Raw genomic sequence first — 24,284 nt, 5'->3', positions numbered from 1 at the left:
CATCTACAAGTACAGTGTTCAACTGTACACTGTTGGAATGTAAACTGGTCCAACTACTATGGAAAACAATATGGAGGCTCATCAAAAATTTCACAATTGGTCTTCCCTGGTGGCGCAGTGGTTGGGAGTCCGCCTGCCGATGCAGGGGACGCAGGTTCGTGCCCCGGTCCGGGAGGATCCCGCATGCCGCGGAGCGGCTGGGCCCGTGGGCCATGGCCACTGGGCCTGTGTGTCCGGAGCCTGTGCTCCGCAACGGGAGAGGCCACAGCAGTGAGAGGCCCGCGTACCACAAAAAAAAAAAAAAAAAAAAAAAAATTTCAAAATTGAGCTAACATACTTCCAGGTAAATACCCAAAGGAAATGAAAATAGAATTTCAAAGAGAATATATGCATTCCCAGGTTTACTGCAGCATTATTCACAATAGCCAAGATATGGAAACAACCTAAATGCCCATCAATAGATGAATGGATACAAATGATGTGGTATATATACACAATAGAATATTATTCAGCCACGAGAAAGGAAGATATCTTGCCATTTGCAACAACATGAAGGGACCTTGAGCACATTATACTGATATAAGTAAGTCAGAAAAAAAGACTGCATGATCTCCTATGTGGAATCTAAAATAGTCAAACTCAAAAACCAGTAAAATGGTGGTGACCAGGAGATGGAGCTTAGAGGGATAAGATCGATGTTAAGGGTACAAACTTGCAACAAGCAGTAAATAAGCCATAGAGATAATGTATAATATAATGAATATAGACAATATTATACTATAATTATGTGATAAATATCACTACAGTGGCAATCATTGTACACCTTGAAATTTATACAATGTTACATGTCAAATTTGTTCAATTAAAAAGAAACCCTTATAATAAAGATGTTTCTAACACAGCTACTTGCAAGCTGTGTTCAGCACAGTGTCATTTTAGGGACTGGAAGTGATACCCACCCATTTTGTAATGCATGTTAAGAGGACATAATAAAGATACTTCCTGCAAAGCTAGCTGAAGCTGTGTTCAGCAGTGTTATTTCAGTGCATGCAAATGATACCCATTCTGTAATGCATGTAATGAAGAAAAACACTTGTAATAAAAGTGTTTCTAACAAATGTAAATCTAAAAAAAAAAAGATAATCCATTGAGGTGTGTGGAAGCCTGGGAGGGTGGTCTTAGCACTTTTTATATATTTACACAAAACTTTTGAGTGGAGAGTTCTATGTTTTATAACTTTATATTTATCTGTGAGTATTGGTTGCATAGGTGTACCTTTTTCCTTTATGATCAGGGATATAAAATTTAGAGGCCTGTGTGGTTAAGTCGAAGCTCCTGAGCCTCCTGTCACTTGTCTGCTTACCCTTCCATTCTCATTGGCATACTTCAACTTTTATGTACTAGTACTGCTCAGCTAGTCCCAATTCTCCCATATAAAGGGCAGACCCCTGCCTCCTTGCTTTTGTTCATTTTACCTTGTTGACCTGGAACTGTTCTCCCTTGGAGTTACTCCTGTTCTGTAGAGTTTAGGCATCATTTCCTCCTCCAGGAAATGATCCCTGTTCATCACTCCCTTCTCTGCCATGCCTCACCTCCCTCTGTGCCACCGCCTCTGTGGTACACATGCCACCACCACACTGTACCGAAACGTGTAATTCAGGTGTCTACAGCCCGCTTGTAAGCATACCTTGCTTGCTAAAGAAGAAAACTGTACATGTAAGCAGAGGTGTACACACAAGTTTAGGAGATTCACAAATACCCCCAAATCTAAGGACACTTAATTAAAAACTTTGTAGACAATGAATTCAGTAAAAGGCCTAACAAGCTTAGTGCCCAGCCAGCCACTACAATTCATGCTGTCGTCTAGATAAAATCCTAGAACTCCATTTCAATCCCAGGGGAGGCAAAAAAGGAATTGCTTTAATATCTAGTTAACATGTTCATTAGTACTCTTAAGAGTATCTTAACATTATACCATGAGATAATCCAGTTTTGTTGGGCCTAGTATCTATGTAAGCATGAAAAAGGCAAGTAAATTATGTAGTAAATACCATATATTCTTACTGTTCCTCATAATACGTTAATGTCCTATTTAAAAGTGTATTTTTTTGATAGAATGCAACAAATAAAGCCTTTATTAACAGGCTGTTAAGGAAAATTTCAGTGTCCTTAAGAAAGCTGCTTTATTGATTTCAGTGGCAAATTTATAAAAAGTTAACATGTCTTGATCTATTCAAAATTGCGATTTACATTATTAACACAATGACAATTGCATGTGTACAGTTAATATGGCACTCACACTGTACACCAATAAAAGTAAATAGCCAAGGGGTTCTTCTAAGTTTTAAGATTAAAAACCATAATGCCTTGAAATAAATAGCATGATTACAAACAGGTATTATCTAAAAATACAAACATATATGCTTTACAACACCTCCCGTTCTCTCTTCATTCTAAAACCTCATTTACAATTTGTTTATAGTTTTAAACATGCTTTTGTAATCTTCACAGTTAACTGATTTAAAATGAATGCTTCGGTCTTCAAAAATTTTTAATGGTGGATTAACATCGATAAAGGTGTATTTAACACTGATCAATGTTTGAAGTGTCAAAAGAAAACAATCCTCTTAAATATGTATAAATATTTAAATATAGAAAACCTCCATCAATAGTTGAAACAAAGTACATTTAATGGTTGCATTGAAAAGGAGAAGTGGGCAATTCACGCCAGGGGAAGATTTAAAAATGAGACTTTTCAAACACTGCCTATGGGACAGCCTCATACTTTGATAATTTAAACCTCATTTTACTTAGATATATAGAGCTATTAAAAAAATCACACCCACAAGTAAAACATTGGTAATTTGTTTACAAAGTGCAATATCTCAGTACAGCAAATTCATCTCAAACAAGGAAACAGAGTACGTGTGGCTTCTTGGCCTTTAAAACTCCCCTGGTTTCCACTTAGATGGGTTAACATTTAGTTGTGATATGTAACACAAGAAGCCTATGTAATGAAGCTTGGGCCCCTTAATACCTGCTATTAATTAATTCCAACGTAAGAGTATGAGACCTGGAAAGTAAACTGTCAACATCTGATTGATGAGGTACGGATTATGTGAATAACATTTATGACCTGGTACCAGTCAGTAATCCCAACACAAACTATTGCTCTGTAATGAATTCTGTATGGTTTGCATGTCCTTCAATAACTGAAGATTTTTCCTGCTTTTTTCTCCAGGTCTCGGTTTGGCAAAGTCCTTCTTATTTGTGGTCCCTGTGGTTGCAGAAGAACGGCCGCTGCTGTTTCCTTCTTCAAGAGTCTTTTTGGTGGTTCTTAATCCCCTCTTCTGCTTCTCCAACTTCTGTTTCTCCAGCTATACCAAAAAACCAAGGCAGGGAAAAAAGGAGAAATTAATGAAAACATATTTTTCTGAAAACTGTTATTTCTAACTCTCATACTAAAACACATATAATATATTCTGGGTTTATATTTTTAAAGGCTTCAAAAATCTATTGTACTAGTCATTTAACAGTGTTTAAAATATATAGTGACATAAACACCTGTAAGCAAGAGTCAACACATCAATTCTGGTGCTGTATCAGAAGTTAAGACTTGCCAAAGTGCAGCACAGGGTGAGTGAGAAGCAAGGGAGTTCGGGGGAAGGTCTCAGGGAGGCGGCAAAAAAATCTGACATGGGAAATGGAAGACAAGATTTTAATACACGAAGGAGAAAGGCATCCTAGAAACTAGTCTGCACAGACAAAGAAGCACGTTGCAGATGGATGAAGGGATGTAATGGTAATGTATTAATACTATGAAAAGGATTTTTAATTTTATTATTTCACCTTTTAGAATAATTTAATTTCAAATAGGGAGCTTTATTTTTACTTTAGCTGCTGGCACACTGGTGTTCCATTAGAATAAAGTTAAATCTAATGTACAGGAAACAAATTAGATCATTACTCCTATAGGAATCATTTGCTTGTATTTATTGTTTTATTTTTAGTATGTGAACTTTGGAAAAAAATGCTTATAAAGCTAGGTTTTGGACCCCAGTCTGCATCATACCTCTGCCATTTACCAGTGAGCCAGTATGTCCTTGGGCCAGTTACATAGTTTCATTTTAGGGTATGCCCACTTCCCAGGACCTTGGCTCCAGTTTCCTCATTTGTAAAATGAAATATATACTCACCTCATAAGCCTTCCATGAAAATTAAATAAGATGACATAGAGCACTCAGCATTGTGCCTATTACACAGCAACCAATTAATAAATGTCTGCCAACCTGTTCTGCTACCAGTCTTCTCCGTTTCAGTCAGCTGTACCACCGTCCTCTCCCTCCACATGATATCCAGCGGCAAGCAGCCCTGATAATTCTATTTCCAAGACTCACCTCAAATCTGTCTACTTCACCCCAACTGCAGTCACCGGTGACCTCTGATCAAGATAAGCTTAAATGGCGTAGTTGGTCTCGCAGCCTCTCTCCTGTCTCTACCCCCTCCCGGCAGTCATAGTCTTCTCTTAAATACACCAGTCATTACACTTCTCTCTGGATGGAAACCCTGGAGTGTGACTTCCCATTGCACTTAGTAGATACTAAATACATGGTTGTTTTATTAATATAATTAGTAACATAAATGTAACTAAAGATCTTTTTCACATATTTACATCCGATTTATTCCTTTAGAAATTAAGAATTTCTAGGTGTTTTTAAAAAGACTTGGGTAAACTCGGAACCATTTAAACTCATCACAGAGGTAAAGCTTGTTCATATAAGAATATTAAATATATTCAGTACTTGGAAGATGTATTTTAGATTATAAAATCTACTCTGAGACTTCAAGACAGTGTCCTCTTTCTTAGCCTGCTTAACACCATTTCTTAATAACTAATGCAATGAATTAATAAGTGTCTACAGTGAAAAATACTTCCTGTAGCTTTCTTTCTATGATACACTTACAAGGGCATCAATTAACATATTTGAAGAAAAGGGGTTATTTTGTTCTGTTTTACTCTTGTTTTTTTAATTATTAGAAACGAGTTAAGGAAAACAGTTACCTGGGCTTGATATTTTCGAACTTTAGTTATTTGATTGGCCTTTGCCTCCATCCTGCCCACTAATGCCTCCAGTTCGCACTCTAGGTTGTCTTTCAGTTCAGTGGTTGGTGATTCTTGGATAAGTTTCGCAAGCTGCTGGTGGTCACTGTATAAAAAACAGGAGAGCCTGGTTAAGTTTCCTGTGTCAGCTGGTTAAGTCCACTACATCTCACTCACCATGGGACCACTGCTCTGCGCATTAAAAAACGACTCAATTTTGGGACTTCCCTGGTGGTCCAGTGGTTAAGACTTCGCCTTCCAGTGCAGGGGGTGCAGGTTCGATCCCTGGTCAGGGAGCTAAGATCCCAAATGCCTTGCGGCCAAAAAACCAAAACATAAAAAAACAGAAGCAATTCTGTACCAAATTCAATAAAGACAATGGTCCACATAAAAACAAACCTAAAAAAAAAAAAAAGACTCAACTTATAAAAATAGAGCAAAATTTTCCATGTTATTAGTGATAGTGTAAAGTTTAAAAAAGGTACTGGATGCAAATGCAAGAAGAGTTCTTAATTTCAAAGCACTTATTATTTATATCTCTACCTCCCCCACAAGAGCATTACATATGTAGAAAAGGAAAGTCTAGAGAAGGATCTTGTTCTTCAAACACTCGATTCCTAACTTATCAGTTACGTATAGCCAAAGTCAATGTAGATCAAGCTCCCAAACAAGGAAATAAAACTTAAATGTAAACCCTGGTCTCCAAAACATTTAACAGTTATAGAAAAAGGAGAGATTTCACCCAGAACAGTTGTATTGGTTAAAGTCCTAGTAACTTGTTCAGTGGTTGGTGCAAGGACTGTGTTCAACAAATATTTCTTAAAATATTGAAATATAACAGAATTAATAAAGTCACCAAGAAGTTAAATGAGGTTTTAGAACTAAATATAACTAAAAAAACAAAAAAACTGAAACTCACAAGCTCATTTGCCCAAATTCATCTTGTAAAGTCTCTAAGACTTCTGCCAGCTCTTCATTAATGCTGCTAGAGGGGGAAGGCGTTGCTGACTTCTTGCTTTTCCCACTTCGTGAAGACACTTGCTTTGCCAAAGGAACACTGCTGACTACTCGGTCATTGCACAAGACTTTACTGTGTTGCTTCATTAGATGTAAGACATGCTGAACATTGGCTACCACAGCATGGCTAGGGCTGGTGGACTGAAGGAAAATGAAGAGAAGTAATTGAAGCCACATCCTCTGGAAAAATGTTTTCTCTTTCCCCCCTAAGCCTGGGTAAAAACACCCTCTCCGCCTCTGCAGAAAAGCCTGTGATACAAACCTCCTGGTGTACAGTGCATCTCCAGTCTCCCCTTACTCTCCACCCTAGTGTTATCTACTACACACCCATCTCTATTAGCTATGGACGAACATCCCAACTGTCCCCTGCTCCCAGTCTCTTCAGTCTCTAACTCCATAGTTCTATCAGTTATCCTCCAAAAATATTATTCTGATCACGTTCTTCCATTTGACACCCTTTAATGTTAAGCTCGTTGACTCTAATGTCCAAACTCCTCAGCACAGAAATCAAGGCCCTATAACACTAAGCTGCAACTTCTACACCTTGGCCTCATGTCCCACTATGTCCTAGCTGCTCTCCACTATTTGAATGAACTGTATTTGCACATGCCGTTTCTTTTGTGTGCCAATTTTTATACCTTTTTTTTTTTTTTTTTTTTGCAGTACGCGGGCCTCTCACTGTTGTGGCCTCTCCCATTGAGGAGCACAGGCTCCAGACGCGCAGGTTCAGCGGCCATGGCTCACGGGCCCAGCCGCCCTGTGGCATGTGGGATCTTCCTGGACTGGGGTACAAACCCATGTCCCCTGCGTCGGCAGGCAGACTCTCAACCACTGCGCCACCAGGAAGCCCCTATACCATTTTTAAAAACCCAGTTCAAATACATGATTTGTAAAGACTTTCTTAAAACATCCAGGTAATTAATTGGTCCATTCTCAGATCACCTATGGCATTTATCTCGATCACGGGATTTATCACAATATATTGTAATTGTGTTTGCATGTCTTTTTCACCTATTAAGTAGTGTAAGCACTTCCAGGTGGTACAGACTATTACCGTATTCATTTCTCTGTCCTCTAGTAGGAAGCATTAAGTTCATGTTTGTCACATAAGCAACGGGAAAAACCTGGTAGCCCTCTCAAAATTTTTGTTTTTGTTTTGAACACTGAACAAGTCTCAATGTGCAACTTCAATTTATAAACAGACGGTTGGGCCAACTTGGCTCCATAAGCTAGTTTAAAATGCAGATTCCTAGGTAGCATGCCAAACTCAATCAGTGTGTGGTCAAGGCTTAGAAATGTACATTTAAAAGTCTGCCAGTTGATTCTAATCAGCCAGGTTTACAAACCACTCAGCTAAACTAAACAGATGCTCTTTTTATCCTAGTTTTTGTTGTTAGGTAGCAAACTGAATTTAGTAATGTATATACAAAGATGTACATACCACATCCAAGTGGGGTTTATTCCAGGAATGCAAGGCTAGTTCAATGTTTGAAAATGAATCTATGTAATCCAGCATATCAACAAGGTAAGCAAGGAAAATCACATAACCATATCATTTGATGAAGAAAAGCATCTGAAAAAATCCAACACCCATTAAGGGTATAAACTTTCAGCAAAGCAGGAACAGAGAAATTTCCTCAAGTTGACAAAGAGCACAAAGAACCTACAGCTAATATCATACTTATCGGTGAAAGACTGAATGCTTTCCCCTGAAGATCAGCAAAACGGCAAGGATATCCACTCTCATCACTCTTACTTACAACATGATACAGGAAATCCTAGCCAGTGCAGTAAGGCAAGAAAGGAAATAAAAGGCACACAAATTAAAAAGGAAGAAATAAACTATCCTTATTTACAAATGACATGATTCTTCACATAGAAAAGCTTACGTAAATCCAAAAAATAATTCCGAGGACTAATAAGTGAATTCAGCAAGGTCACAGAATATAAGATTAACATAAAAACTCAAATATAATAAAATGATCATGTAGAAGCTGAAATTAAAACAACACAATTTACAATTGCTCAAAAAAATTTGTATATAAATCTGATAAAACAGGAATGGGACTAGTATGATGAAAATCCTAATGAAAGAAATCAAAGATCTAAAGTATGAGATGTACCATTCTCATGGGCTGAAAGACTCAACAAGGATGTCAATCCTCCCAAATTAATACAGTTCCTATCAAAATTCCAGCAAGACCTTTTCTTTGGTAGAGAAGTTTTTTCTAAAATTCACATGGAAAGGCAAAGGAACTAGAAGAGCTAAAAGAATCTTGAAGTTATTTTTCCTGTTATTTTTCCGACTCTATTTATTAAGGAAATTTTATGTCTTGAATCTAGTAATTAAAAAAATTGGAACGTGTATTTTGTCTTTTAAATTTCATTTTTTTCTAGTAAGTCACCTTTATTTCACTTTACAAATGTACTGGTTTATGACTCTATAAATAAAAATAAAAACTGGTCCTCCACAACAGATAAGTTTGGGAAACGCTCAGATGACAGCACATTCTTAGCTGTTTGAATATTTCACAAAAAGTACAAATTACAACTTCAAAAGAAGACCTCAGGCTGAAAAGCCCTATGTTTGAACCTGTCCTGTTCAAGTATTAATGACTTCAGTGAGAATTACCAAAGATAGGCAAATTAAGTTTGGGGATAACACATACATAATGGAAAACTGAACTAGATTCTAATCTAATGTGGGATAGGGTGAATCAATTCCTGTAGTGCTCCATTTGATTAAAAATTCTGTATAAAAAAATCAACTCCACAAGTATAGGACCTAGATAGGCTGATGCTAAGACTAAGTAGACGACCTGTTACTTCAGATGACTCTAGAATTAATGAGTGAAAGGGATGCTGTGGCTTCCCCATAACATTAATGTGATACTAGGCTGAGTTAACAGACTATCCAGAACATGACCAAGACTCTCTATCCTGTGCTAGACACACCACATTTAGAGGACTATGTTCGATTCAGGAAGGGAGTGAGGAGATGGTTAAGAAACTCATAAAGGGCTTCCCTGGTGGCACAGTGGTTGAGAGTCCACCTGCCGATGTGGGGGACACGGGTTCGTGCCCCGGTCCGGGAAGATCCCACATGCTGCGGAGCAGCTGAGCCCATGAGCCATGGCTGCTGAGCCTGCGCGTCCAGAGCCTATGCTCTGCAACGGGAGAGGCCACAACAGTGAGAGGCCCGCATACCGCAAAAAAAAAAAAAAAAAAAACCTCATAAATCATATCTTATGATGAATAGCTGAAGAAAAAGAATTATTTATAACCTAGAATAAGGAGGTGAGAATAAAGATACAGTTATCTGGGACTTCCCTGGTGGTCCAGTGGTAAAGAATCCGCCTTCCAATGCAGGGGACGCAGGTTCGATCCCTGGTCTGGGAACAAAGATTCCACATGCTGTGGGGCAACTAAGCCTGTGTGCCACAACTACTGAGCCCGGGCGCCTCAACTAGAGAGCCCACGGGCCGCAAACTACAGAGCCCACATGCTCTGGAGCCTGCGTGTTGCAACTAGAGAAGAGAAAACCGGCACACCACAATTAGAGTGAAGCCCGCACACTGCAATGAAGAGCCTTTGCACCGCAACAAGATCCTGCATGCCTCAACAAAGATCCCACATGCTGCAACTAAGATACAACACAGCCAAAAACTAGTTAATTAAAACAAAAACCAAAAAAAACCCCTTAATCTATTATCAATATAAGGTTTAAAAAAAGATACAGCTATTTTCTAAAGTTTTAAAATTTTCCTATAGTTAAGGGTTCATTTGGTCTATGTGGATCCCTGAGAACAGAAAAAAATACCAATGAGTAGAATTTATAGTGACAGATTTCATCTCACTTAAGAATTCTCAAATAAAGCTGTCTAGAACTGTGAAGGGCTGTTTGAGGGTATAATGAGGTCTCATCAGTAGATGTATTTGGACAGAGTACATGACCATTATTCTGGATGCTTACATAACGAAAACACTGGACAGGGAACTGTACTAAGTGGGTCCCAAATCTAAATGAACATTAGATTGAGACTCGGGAACAACTGACTATACTTTCTAGGTCCCACACCCAGAAAATTCTGATTTATCAGAACTGTGGTGGGGCCTCGTAATCTGCTTTTTCAGATGCATAGTCAATGATTCTGATGCAGCTAGTCATCCTTTGAGAAACTTTCCAGCCCAAATCAAAGATTCTGTGGCAAAGTAGAAGAACCTTGGTTAGGAACAAAGGTTCAAAGATGAACCTTTTGACCTTGGTAGGTCAAAAGATGGTCTGCAATCTAAGAAGAGGTTAAATTTAGGGTAAAAGAAAGCCAACGACAAAACTTTTTAAAAGTGATTTGGCCGCACGCATCTACAAAGGGCAAGTGGAAAAGCTAGGAAATAGTTCATTCCCTAAGCTTTCACTGAGGATTTACTGTGGGGTTAAAATAAACAAATAGGGCTTCCCTGGTGGCGCAATGGTTGAGAGTCCGCCTGCCGATGCAGGGGACATGGGTTCGTGCCCCGGTCCGGGAAGATCCCACATGCCGCGGAGCGGCTGGGCCCGTGAGCCATGGCCGCTGAGCCTGCGCGTCCAGAGCCTGTGCTCCGCAACGGGAGAGGCCACAACAGTGAGAGGCCCGCGTACCGCAAAAAACAAAAACAAAAACAAATAAATACCTAAAATTAAAATTTACTCCTCAAGCTTCTCAAATTCACAATCTAGTTGGATACTCAAGGCATCTATAACCAGCAACACAAACATTAATGAAAAAGTGGTATAAACTAACACAATGTTAAGCACTTCTTAGAAATCACCCAGTACTTGCTGATATCTGATAAAATTATCATCTCCACATTTTTAAGCACTAAAGGAACTTAAGATTCAAGTCTATGTATGACTGCTTCTTGGAGAATGAATCCTATACGTAATAAGCATGTGAGGACAAAGAGAATGTGACTTCTTTTCATTTAAATATCTATCTATATCTAAATATAAATCAACAGGGCTGATCCTAAAAATCCAGTGCTACATATATACTATTTCCTATCTGCAACCACACCTTCTGCAAACCAGAGTCTCTGCTTTTGCTCCTAAGTTCCCTTCTGCATAGACTCTACCTGCTTTAAAGTGTCCCCCCAGTCTCCTCCCTGCTCCCCCAGTCCCATAAAACTTTCCTTCATCTCATTCTCACATCACTATGATCCAACTGGTAAAAAAGCAGAAAAATATTTCCGCCGTTTATAGGTATACAGGCAGATGAGTGGATTTAATTCAAAGATCTAAGCTGTACAAAAAAAGCCAGAGTTCGACCAACTCACCTTTCCAGCTACAAATGGCATATCACCCAAGCATAATCTATAATGTGGTTGTGCGGCAAAATAGTTCCTAGAACCTTTCTGCATGGAAAAGAAAAAAGAAGAGCAATTTTACTCACATGATGATAAAAGCTGGCCATATAGGACTAACCTGAAACTTCAGCTTACTGCTGGGCTACTGCTTGTTCTATCTCTATAGGCATTATGGTCTGGAGTTCCTAATAATGCTCGTCACCACATATCCTAGCCTAGGAAAGGCTAGGGAAGAAAAAACAGTTCCTGACAAAACATCAGTTACAGTCTCAGTAGAGAAACTGTGTGTGTGCGCACGCGCACGCGTGCATGTGTATATACACAAACTTTTAAGTGCAAAAGATAATGCGATACTGAACAATAACTAACATTTGTGCAGTGCTGTGTAGTTCTAACACTTTCATATATATTATCTCACTGTCAGGGTGAAAATTTAGAAGTAGGTATTACTTATCCCCATTTTCCCAATGAAGAAACTGAGAATGAAAGAGATTTATTCATCCAAGGTTGAAGTACCACATGGTTTATAAGTGTTTTCACATAAACTACGCCAAGTAATAACCAGCACTTTGACTTAATGGTTATTTTTTCATACCTTTTCTGGTGGTTTTGACTTCTTTTTTTTAATTCTTTTTGCATTGGGAACATATGAAGTTGCCTTATCTTCAAAGATAAGTCTATTTCTTTCTAGACCAATCTGCAACTAGGAAAAATATGAGAGCCTAAAGTTAATACTGTAGAAATAAAAGCTATGATTCAAATTTGAGATCTGCCATGTAAAGGCCTGTTAAAAAAACCTACAGTAGTATCGTATAGTATAGAATGAAAAACCCATCATAGCTGTGTAGCTATATCTGGAATCAATCCGTCAACATTTATCCAATATTTTAAATCAATACCACTCTCTCAATTTACTTAAAGTGCTGTCCTATAATTTGCCCTTTCACTTAGCCTGGAAACGTTTAGCTCCTTATTTGAGGTTGGTCCTTAAATTATATCTAATGAGTTAAAGGCAGTATTTCTAACTACAAACCAATGTTTCAACATTTTCTTCTTGTCACGCACAGCATATACAACAGAGTTAGACACAAAGCAGCTGGAGAACAAAGTACAATTTCTTCCTCTTTTAAAAACTCATACACTTAACAATGTAAGAAAAAGAAACTGGAAATCTATGTCCAAAACAACTGGGAAGTATATCAGAGAATGTTATCAAGCCCTTTTCTCTAGAAGCTTAGTAACTACATTAATTTAATATGGTAGAAATTCCATAAACAATTACTAAGGATTTCAAACAAGGACTGCTGTTTTCAACTTTCCTTAAAAAATATAATTACATACATATACACAGGTGTGTGTCTGTGTTCATGTGTATTTGTCTAGAATAGTGGTTTTCAAACCTGCCTATGTATCAAAATTGTCTGGAGTTTATGAGAAAATTCAGATTGTTAGGTGCCTCTCCAGAACGTCATGATTTTAAACATTCCAGGCTGAGGAAATTTATATTTTAAAAGTATTTTAAAGTTCTTCAGGAAATTATGATGGAGCTCAAACACTCAGAACCAATGGATTAGTTAAAAGAAATCCTGAGATCATTACTAATGCTTCCCACAATGACTGCATTCTTTAGGGATAGAATTTATTCAGTGACAAAGGAACACAGGGATTCCTACTCTCAGGAGTGTCTACATTCCCACACATCTAACGATGCTTTATACGTAGTAAACTGAATGGACATAATTCCATGAACATGAAATCACTACTCTGGAAGACCTATGAAGCCAATGAGTTTGAAGAGTATACAAAACAAAAAAAATGTGAACTATTTTAAGTTCCTAAGTTCTTCCCAGTAGCTGTCATATATTTGTGTGGCAGAGTTTTAACATTTGTAAGTGCTTTCATTATATTTTCTCTTGTTGGAACTCTCCAACATTAAGAAGATGTAAAATAAAGACCAGTATCAGTGGTAAAATCCCAAGCTCCGAATGGTTACATATCTCGCCCAGGACTACACAAATTATGGTTAGACTTGGAACCATGTATCAACCCTGGCCCCTGTTCTACCACAACAGTGTTCACTATCAGAACTCAGAACTCAAAACCTTTACTGATATATTATCAGTAATAACTGATTTGTCCCAACATTTTGCCTGCTAACTACAAAATAAAACTACCACAAAATAATTTTTTAAATTCATAAAATAATGAACTTGTTAATTCTGTATTCCATGTATAGTAGAACTCACCACCACAGTGTATATAAAGCATAACTTTAAAGTTTGCATGTTATGAGTGAGGAAACAAAGGCACAGTAAAGTGGCCTACCTACCCTAAAAAGTGGAATGGGGAGAGAAATCAAGTAATTTCAAAATTTGTTGGTGGTCAAAAATAAAGCCACATGACTATATAACTCAGAAAGCACAGAGAGGTAAAAAGTACATACGAATTGATCAGAAGGTAAATATTTGAGAAAGAAAATATATCGCGTTTAATAGAAAGAGAATATGTTAAGTCAATGAATTCTGGGAAGCACTGGAAAAAATAGACAAGATAACAAAGATGAGATAATAGATGTTTACAGTCCTGCGAGCACATTTATGAAGTGAGCCCAGGACACCGTTGGCATCTGGCCACAACCTGAACTGCAGAGCCTCCTCTCCTAATTGTTTTGGAATCAGGACCTGCTTTTTGTGTTAATATTATGAGAAAAGATACATGTAAATGTTATAAAACTTAAAGACTTTGGAAGGGGAGGGGCAATAAACAAGAGGTATTTGAATTAATAAGCTCACACGGGGAGAGTCTTCAGTTATAAACAGAAGTATTTTATTTAGCCTGTAAGATTTGTTGGATATAGAAATGTTGCTATATCTTCTAGAAATGCAGTTCTAGTTGGTATATTTAAACTCAATGATTCTGTGAATTCACACTGCCTCACCTATTCTACCTGGTGGCCACTGCATGGGATAAAAATTCAAGGCTAGAATTGAGGAGAGCTCATTTTCCTTATATGGTGGCTTTTGTAAATTAGTACACAACAGGTCACCACCTGTTGTGTAGCCCACTACCTCAGCTACTGTCCTGGTGTCTCGAGGCCACCAAAAAAGGGAAGCACTTACAAGCAGGATACTGAATGAGGCTTTCAAACATTTCCAATAGTGACTAATGTGAAAAGTTTTAGATGATTACATATTATATTATGTATACAGTCGCTGATATTTTTTAGTCTATTGACTTAAAAAAAATAAAGCTGATAGAAAGCCCACAATTTTAAAAACCCTAAAGAATTGCTCAGCTTTTACTTTCTGTCTGTAAAAATATGTTTATAGTTTTCCATATTAAGCTAAGCCTGCAAATTTATATATTGGATCATTCCAAATTATAAATAATCAAAGCAGCGCACATCTACATCTATTTATATATAAAGAGTAGCATGAAATGTGAGGAGCCTACCTGCTCACATTTCAACTTACCTGGGCTGCCTTAGCTTGCATACGTTTCCTTTCCTGTTCTTCTTGATGGAGTTTTGCTTCTAACTCTTGCATTTTTTTCTAGTGATAAAAATATTAAAAGTGATAATAGTGAAAAGAGTTTCAGTGTCTATTTGTAAAATTTTTATCCATGACTCTCCTTTGCAATTCCACAGAATTATGGGTAAAATTCACGGGCAAAGAACACAGCCTCTGTATGAAGCCATATAGGCTACATCAGCGGTCCCCAACCTTTTTGGCACTGGGGACCGGTTTCTCATGGAAGAAAATTTTTCTACGGATGAGGTTGGGGGGGGATGGTTCAGGCAGTAATGTGAGCCATGGGGAGCAGCAGATGACGCTTTGCTCGCTCACCCACCACTCATCTGCTGTGTGGCCCAGTTCCTCATCAGTTGGGGACCCCTGGGCTACACGGAAGCTGAATCTGAAACTTTATAGTCTCAGTGGTATTAAATACTTCCCAAATGAATCAATTAAGACTAAAATTAGGACTTCCCTGGTGGCGCAGTGGTTGGGAATACACCTGCCAAGGCAGGGGACACGGGTTTGATCCCTGGTCTGGGAAGATCCCACATGCTGCGGAGGAACTAGGCCCATGCGTCACAACTGCTGAGCCTGAGCTCTAGAGCCTGCGAGCCACAACTACTGAGCCCACATGCCACAACTACTGAAGCCCGTGTGCTCTAGGGCCCACGTGCTGCAACTACTGAGTCTGCGTGCTGTAGCTACTGAAGCCCGCATGCCTAGCGCACATGCTCTGCAACAAGAAAAGACACTGCAATGAGAAGCCCGTGCACCACAAGGAAGAGTAGCCCCCGCTCACCACAACTAGAGAAAGCCCGCGCACAGCAACAAAGACCCAATGCAGCCAAAAATAAATAAAAATTAAAAAAAAAAAAACCAAAAAACTAAAATTAGCTCAGAGAACAAAAACGAAGTGATACAAGCCTTAAGGATACTCAAAAACACTTCATCTTTCAACATTTTCAAAACGAACTCCTTCCTTATGTACACTAAGATGATAAAATGTGAACTTTCTCTCCAAATTTACATTTCTTCCTTTAAAAAAATTCCCATATGTTTCTTTGCTACAAGGTCACTTTTTTTCCTATAAAATATCCAATTTTACATAAGAACCAATATTATGCATTGATGAGTATAAAAGATTCTCACTGACTTCTGCAAGGGCCTGCATTGTGGTAAGCTTGTTATACTCCTGTTCAAGAAGATCCAATTTTTCAAGTTGGTTTTGAACATGCGTTTGATCATGTTGTCGTTCTCTTTCTAGGGAAACCTGGGAAACAATATTAAATACAGCATAATAATTTGACAAAAAACTGAAAAACTAACACTGAGAGTACTATGCTACTTGTCTGGCTTTTATTTATTTTTGATTATTCAAAGTTCTTATATTTTTAGTGTACTATTTTATACTTACATATATGTTATTATACTACAAGACTATAAAACACAATCACAGTAGTCTCTGATTTTTGTGGTCTCCACTTGCCTAGTGGAGTGGCTATAAATACTTGTTGGACAAGTGAAAATAATACTTTTAGAAAGGTGTTCCTATGAATAGTTTTTCATTCATGACGTTTCTATCCTAAGTATCTGATCTACAGGTCTTAATCAAAAGTAATCTAAATTCCCTGAAAAAATTAAAAGGAATCTGAGATTCCTTCACCATATAAAACCTTGAAACGTAACCAGGCAAAAAACCCAATAACCTAAAATGAGACTAACCAGCTTTACTTGAGAAAAGGTAGGCTATGACCATGACAATTGTAAAACTGACTTTTACAAGTCAGTCCTTTGAAAAATCAAAAAAATACTAAGTTTCTTCAGACTCACAGACTTAGAAAACAAACTTATGGTCACCAAAGGGGAAAGGTGAGGGGGACAGATTAATTGGGAGTTTGGGATTGACATGTACACACTTCTATATTTAAAATTGATCACCAACAAGGACCTACTGTATAGCATATGAAACTCTGCTAAATATTCTATAATAACCTAAATGGGAAAATAATTTGAAAAAGAATGGATACATGTATATGTATAACTGAATCACTCTGCTGTACACCTGAAACTAACACAACATTGTCAATCAACCACATTCCAATATAAAATAAAAATTAAAAAGTACAAACTTCCAGTTACAAGTAAAATAAGTACTAGGGATGTTGTCTGGCTTTTCATACAACTACTTAGGTACTACAGAGGAATTCCAGGAAAACAATATTAAGATGAAACCAGAGGAAAATTAACAAATACAAGTGAAATCTTGTTCTTATTATATACTATTATAACATTTGGTTCTCTATACTAAGACTTGTTAATACGCTCTGAATGAAGGTATTTACTAGACATATAGGCTACACACAAATAGTTGTAATTAGTCTGGTTCTCTAACATAGTTAATCTCTTAATTAAGGCAATAATCACAGTTTTGGTACGTAACATTTACACTTCTTCTGAATTCTACGCAAAACATCCATCATTTTTTTTTTTTTTTTCAGGCTTAGGGTCAAGGATTTGAAAAGACTGCCACCTATCAGATTTAAGGACTGACAGCCACAGGATAAACCATTAAACTAGGATAAGAAGTGGAAGTATGCTAAACTGAGGTCTACTGGTAAAAACCAAAACATTAAGCACGTGAACTTGTAAACAGTGTATCTTCATATACAAGTCTATAGCAATAGGTATCATACTAACAGAAATTTGAATATGACAAAGTAATACAAACCAATAAATTTCTCAGGAATTTGTGTGAACTGCTAATTTCCTCCTACCTACCTTAGCGGATAGTTACTGCCCTTGAAATAATACATTGAGTTAAATGTTGGCACAAATCACACTTCACTTCCAATATTGGAACCACTCATAAAATGGGCTAATCAAACTTTACTGATGAAAACAGGGCTTAATTCAAAGACATACATATATATATATATATATATATATATATATATTTGTCTAACAACTATATCAATATTAGTCAAGGCATCTCACGGTTGTCTTACAGATGCTTTCTAACCCGAGAACAGAAATATGCCAATGAAGAGAACTGCGTATTACTGTACGTAACGTTTTGCCATTTCCAATCAGATTTAACTCACCATCCCTTTCCCAACCCCATCCATCACATAAAAGTGTCAGAGAAAACACAGAAATAATAATAATTGCATAGCAAGTTTGAAGAAAGGGAACTCTTCAGATGCAAAAAAGATAAATCAAAAGCAAGTAATACTAAAGCCAAATATTACACGAGGCAAGACTATAGCCTTGGTGTATAAGATACACAAGGAACGCGACATAAATTTCAGGCAACGTACCATCTGCACGATGCAGGAGCCCAAAGCCAACAAATTATCATAAATGCAGACCAGAACCAGGGAAACCCATCAAGCCCCAGCAAAGGCAAATCCACAACCATTTCATAAGGCTGCCTACACAACTTAGAAGTATGGAATTCCCAAGATAAACAACTCCAAAGAATAAGAGTTCATCATAAAAATATATATATACGTATACAGTTCTCATAAGAAAAAAAATGATTTTAAGACTGGGAATTTTTATAGTGTTCAAAGAGATAAAATGAAGGAATAAAAAGCAAAGTAATGGTACATTAAAATAACAACAAAAATAGGTGGACTGAAGAGGACCCAACTGGAAACAAAAAAATATGGTCACAAATAAACTCAATGGCATAGTAAAGAGACCTATAATACAAATGAAAATTGCTGAAACATCCTCTTAAATATTGTTGTGCAATCGAATATTTCTTTGATATCTCCAACTATGACTGAAAGCTGAGGTGGAAAGCATTTAACTTCTTTCACACTGCGGAGTACCCAGCAAAATATTAAGCATATAAACATTCAACTTTTGCATAATAAAGTTAAGATGCCCAGAAACTATGGTATTCATGATGAAATCAAATTCTATATTCATAATAGGAAAAGGAGGTATGTTTTAAAAAAATATATTCGAGACTGATATTGCAGATGTCCTCTCGTAAATGCATAGGTTACTTAAATTAAAATACCTCTGGTTTGACAGAGCAAAATATTTTTGTTAAAATAACAACTGTAAAAAAGTCTTTCAAAGTATAAAGAACCTTGAAATGTGCTACCTGAGTTGAGTCTTTAAACAAAATTCAAGAGGCAGAGAGGTACATAATATGCTTATTTATACTTTTGATAATGTACAAAGAAGTTAACATGACCTGAAAAGAAAACACAATTAAATGTGTAGTATTTTTCCAATTTAAGTAAAACTCTACCAAATACAGCAGTAACAATGAAGACCAATCAAATCTTCAGACACCATAACTGATCCCAAGTAATTTCAGTCCTGTGCTGTTGTACTGTTCCAAAGCAGAAGCTGTTAAAGCTGTGTGTAGAGGATATGGCAGTGTGTGTGAGGGTCATCCAAAAAGGAAACTCCTCTATTTAGCTTCGCTGAAAAAACAAACCACATTTTTCTCAAAGCTTCCACTAGCAGTTTTTCAAAATGAACTACTGGTACTATTATCTTTTAAGATGGACGGAGAATTGATTACTTGTAACAGCACCATTAGTCCTCACTGAGAAAAAAGGTCTTTATATCAACTTAATTTTCTCTATAACTAACTTTTCTTGAGAGTGACTCTATGAAGTAACATACCTGTTTCTCTAATACAGATGTCCTCTCCATTTCTGCATGCTTTATCATGTTACGCATGTATTCCAATTGTTTTTCTAAAAGATTACATTTATTTTCTGCAGCTAACAGCTGAGATGTCAGCTCTAAAAAGAATTCATAAGAAAAGCAGAAATCAGCTCACTCGCAGAAGTTTTAGTTTTAAGAACCTGCTTAACATGAATCTACAGTATATATAATAAACATTTTCCAGTAGCTCTAGAAGCCTTTTCAGATGACCTAAGTCATTCTCTTTCTGTATGTTAGTCTAATCTGCCTTGAATTCTGACAGTAAATATAATACAGGACATCAGCACTTGTTCCACAAAATGCTCCCAAATATAAATGTAATTTTGTAGTGCTCGAAGACACTAAGCACTTAGAAAACACTAATGTGGAATTTCTTTTAGAGTGATTTTACCATACTTATTTTGATAGTGTTTCATTTCTTTCATAATTAAACAAACCTTGATTGTGCTTTGATTCCTCATTCTTTGAATTCTCCCTTTCTTGTATCTGTTCATCCAGTACTTTCTTATATTCAATTGTTTCTTTAGACAAGGTTTTCACACTTTCTTCTGCCTGAATCCTTTCAAGTTCTAAACGTCGAATTTTATCTTGAAGGTTCTTCAGAGCAGAAAATATAGCTGCCAAATACAAACATGGATACTATAATACATACGGAAAAAGTTCACTGAAAAAGAATAAACTCATCTAAATAAAAAATAAAATTGATGGAGGATCACTCTTTGGGAATTATCATCACATGGTAATTGTTTAAAAAACTCCATTTAAAGACATCTTTTGAGTCTCTGAAATGTGCTAGGTACTCAAGTAAAAAATGCCATGGTAAAAACATTTCAAAGATTTTATAAAATGGTAAAAATATTTAGCTAATCATACAAAATTCATAAACTGTCCCAAGGCACATTATTAAGTATAAATATTTTGTTTTACTAATAGGATCACATGCAGAATCCAATTATAGAGCTAAAAATAGTCAAGCACATAAAGGACTATTTCTTTTTGATCTCAAAAAAAACCCTAAGCACTCTGCCCCTCAAAAAGCTTTTGATTATAAAATAACACATATTCACTGTAGAAAGCACAGGAAAATACAACAAAGAAGAGAACTGATAATCCTGAGATAATGACTATCAATTTTGGTCATTTCTTTCAGTCTTTTCCTATGTGTATAACATAAATTGAGATCAAAATTGATCTAAGTGTTTTCACTTAGCATTATGGAACTGCGAGCATTCCCTCATGCAATCAGATAGACTTAAAAGATTATTTCCTTGTGACCAATTAGTAATTGAAAAACTAAGTTACTGGATCAAAGAATATTCATATTTTATTTACTTATTTTTATTTTAAACATTTATTTATTTGGCCACAGACGGTCTTAGCTGTGGCACACGGGATCCTCGTTGTGGCATGCAGGATCTTTACTTGTGGCATGCGGGCTCTTAGTTGCGGCATGCGGGATCTAGTTCCCTAGCCAGGGATTGAACCCAGGCCCCCTGCATTGACAGAGCAGAGTCTTAACCATTGGACCACCAGGGAAGTCCCAGAGTATTCATATTTTAAAGACCCTTGAGCAAAGTACCTTCAAAAAGTGTTTTATCAATTTGTACTTTCATCAGAAGTACATGTCTTTGCCAATATAGACCATCACTAATTACAATATCTCTACCATTCTGATTAAGAAACCCATACTACTCTGGTTAGTTTATTTTGCATTTCTATTAAAAGTTTAAATATTTTGTTACATATTGTTGGCCGTCTTTTATGAATTTCTGTGCCCATTTTTCATTAGTCTCCCCATTCCATTTTATTGTCTTTAATTCTAGTTTTGATACAAAGATGTTTTGATTTTTCATAGCTATATCTAACAATCTTTCCCATCAAGTTCTTTGTTAAGAAGTTCTTCTGTAACCTCGATTAGATAAACTTTGTATTTTCCTTTATTATAGTTTCATACACTTTTACATTTAATCCTTTAAGTCAAATAAAAGTCAATACAAACATTTTTGTATTGAAGGAAGAACTTTAAATGGCAACTTTATCATATACCAAGTTCACACATATATCTATACATACAGATATAATTATTACCTACACATACCCAAGACAGTTTCAGGACTTTCTTTTACTCTGGTTTCATTAATATTATGCCAGTATTTTCATTACTAAAACTTTATAATATAAACATCAATTCTGCCAGTCTCCCACAGTATATAAATCTTTAAAACATTTCAAAATTATTCTTACCAATTAAATATTCAGAATCATTTCACCTAAACAATGATTTAAATAAAACTTCATGTAAATTATACAATAAGTAGGAAGAACTACCATCTTTTAAAAATCGAGCTTTCTCACTAAAAACAAGGCACCCATTCCCATGTATTAACCTAATTCATTAATTCAACAAGTTTTTCAGTGCCTAGGATGTGGCAGGCCCCAAATAGGGGAATGATACATTTTATAATATAGCCAGCTTATTCTTGCTGGTATGTAATGAGACTACAATCTAATTAGAAAGAACACAGATATGAAACACTAATACACACACTCAGAAATCTGAAAAACCAACTGAGAAGACTAAGAGAATAGGAAAACAGCTCAGACATAAGACTAGTATTTAAAGGAACAATAATTCTTTGATATACCTGGAATAATCAGATAAAAAATGTAATAGATTTTTTTTGTGTGTGGTACACGGGCCTCTCACTGCTGTGGCCTCTCCCGCTGTGGAGCACAGGCTCCGGACGCATAGGCTCAGTGGCCATGGCTCACGGGCCCAGCCACTCCGCGGCATGTGAGATCTTCCCGGACCAGGGCACGAACCTGTGTCCCCTGCATCGGCAGGCGGACTCTCAACCACTGCGCCACCAGGGAAGCCCCACCCAACATAGGAGCACCTCAATACATAAGGCAAATACTAACAGCCATAAAAGGGGAAATCGACAGTTAACACATTCATAGTAGGGGACTTTAACACCCTACTTTCACCAATGGACAGATCCTCCAAAATGAAAATAAATAAGGAAACACAAGCTTTAAATGATACATTAAACAAGATGGACTTAATTGATATTTATAGGACATTCCATCCAAAAACAACAGAATACACATTTTTCTCAAGTGCTCATGGAACATTCTCCAGGATAGATCACATCTTGGGTCACAAATCAAGCCTTGGTAAATTTAAGAAAACTGAAATCGTATCAAGTATCTTTTCCGACCACAACACTATGAGACTAGATATCAATTACAGAAAAAGATCTGTAAAAAATACAAACACATGGAGGCTAAACAATACACTACTTAATAATGAAGTGATCACTGAAGAAATCAAAGAGGAAATTAAAAAAATACCTAGAAACAAATGACAATGGAGACACGACGACCCAAAATCTATGGGATGCAGCAAAAGCAGTTCTAAGAGGGAAGTTTATAGCAATACAATCCTACCTTAAGAAACAGGAAACATCTCGAATAAACAACCTAATGTTGCACCTAAAGCAATTAGAGAAAGAAAAATAAAAAAAACCCAAAGTTAGCAGAAGGAAATAAATCATAAAAATCAGATTAAAAATAAATGAAAAAGGAATGAAGGAAACGATAGCAGAGATCAATAAAACTAAAAGCTGGTTCTTTGAGAAGATAAACAAAATTGATAAACCATTAGCCAGACTCACCAAGAAAAAAAGGGAGAAGACTCAAATCAATAGAATTAGAAATGAAAAGGGAGAAGTAACAACTAACACTGCAGAAATACAAAAGATCATGAGAGATTACTACAAGCAACTGTATGCCAATAAAATGGACAACCTGGAAGAAATGGACAAATTCTTGGAAAGGTACAACCTGCCAAGACTGAATCAGGAAGAAATAGAAAATATAAACAGACCAATCACAAGCACTGAAATTGAAACTGTGATTAAAAATCTTCCAACAAACAAAAGCCCAGGATCAGATGGCTTCACAGGCAAATTCTATCAAACATTTAGAGAAGAGCTAACACCTATCCTTCTCAAACTCTTCCAAAATATAGCAGAGGGGGGAACACTCCCAAACTCATTCTACGAGGCCACCATCACCTTGATACCAAAACCAGGCAAGGAGGTTACAAAGAAAGAAAACTACAGGCCAATATCACTGATGAACATAGATGCAAAAATCCTCAACAAACTACTAGCAAACAGAATCCAACAGCACATTAAAAGGATCATACACCATGATCAAGTGGGGTTTATTCCAGGAATGCAAGGATTCTTCAATATATGCAAATCAATCAATGTGATAAACCATATTAACATATTGAAGGAGAAAAACCACATGATCATTTCAATAGATGCAGAGAAAGCTTTCGACAAAATTCAACACCTATTTATGATAAAAACCCTGCAGAGGGGCTTCCCTGGTGGTGCAGTGGTTGAGAGTCCGCCTGCCGATGCAGGGGACACAGGTTCATGCCCCAGTCCGGGAACATCCCACATGCCGCAGAGCGGCTGGGCCCGTGTGCCATGGCCGCTGAGCCTGCGCGTCCGGAGCCTGTGCTCCGCAATGGGAGAGGCCACAACAGTGAGAGGCCCGTGTACGACCAAAAAAAAAAAAAAAAAAAAAAAAAACCC

General features: G+C 36.9%; 1 protein-coding gene and 1 non-coding gene across 5 annotated transcripts in view; both read right to left on the bottom strand.

The window, feature by feature from the left end:
• Positions 1–2,164: 2,164 nt before the first annotated feature.
• The window catches only part of CEP57 (centrosomal protein 57), a 52,100-nt gene continuing 29,980 nt past the window's right edge, over positions 2,165–24,284 (bottom strand). Inside the window, exons 3-12 of one of the 4 annotated variants that reach the window (XR_003428904.1) lie at positions 20,109–20,288; positions 19,627–19,748; positions 16,130–16,246; positions 14,935–15,012; positions 12,057–12,164; positions 11,432–11,509; positions 6,021–6,259; positions 5,063–5,207; positions 3,565–3,691; positions 3,264–3,377 (exon numbers count right to left, since the gene is read on the bottom strand). Coding sequence is in view for 3 of the 4 variants with exons in the window: in XM_027087808.1 (XP_026943609.1) it covers positions 3,147–3,377; positions 5,063–5,207; positions 6,021–6,259; positions 11,432–11,509; positions 12,057–12,164; positions 14,935–15,012; positions 16,130–16,246; positions 19,627–19,748; positions 20,109–20,288 (1,298 nt within the window). In the remaining variant the exon portion in view is untranslated. Of the gene's footprint in view, positions 3,378–3,564; positions 3,692–3,731; positions 4,554–5,062; positions 5,208–6,020; positions 6,260–11,431; positions 11,510–12,056; positions 12,165–14,934; positions 15,013–16,129; positions 16,247–19,626; positions 19,749–20,108; positions 20,289–24,284 lie in introns of those variants that run through there. The other 3 variants (XM_027087808.1, XM_027087811.1, XM_027087809.1) reach the window with 3 other exon arrangements.
• TRNAD-GUC (transfer RNA aspartic acid (anticodon GUC)) lies at positions 21,135–21,207 on the bottom strand. The gene has a single exon. It is a non-coding gene; the product is annotated as a tRNA-Asp (tRNA).

Source organism: Aethalodelphis obliquidens, unplaced genomic scaffold (assembly GCF_003676395.1).
Source record: "Aethalodelphis obliquidens isolate GAN/ISIS:26980383/991018 unplaced genomic scaffold, ASM367639v1 scaffold60, whole genome shotgun sequence".
Taxonomy (NCBI): domain Eukaryota; kingdom Metazoa; phylum Chordata; class Mammalia; order Artiodactyla; family Delphinidae; genus Aethalodelphis; species Aethalodelphis obliquidens.
Note: the sequence above shows the minus strand (reverse complement) of the source record. Positions and strands in the feature narration are given on the sequence as shown.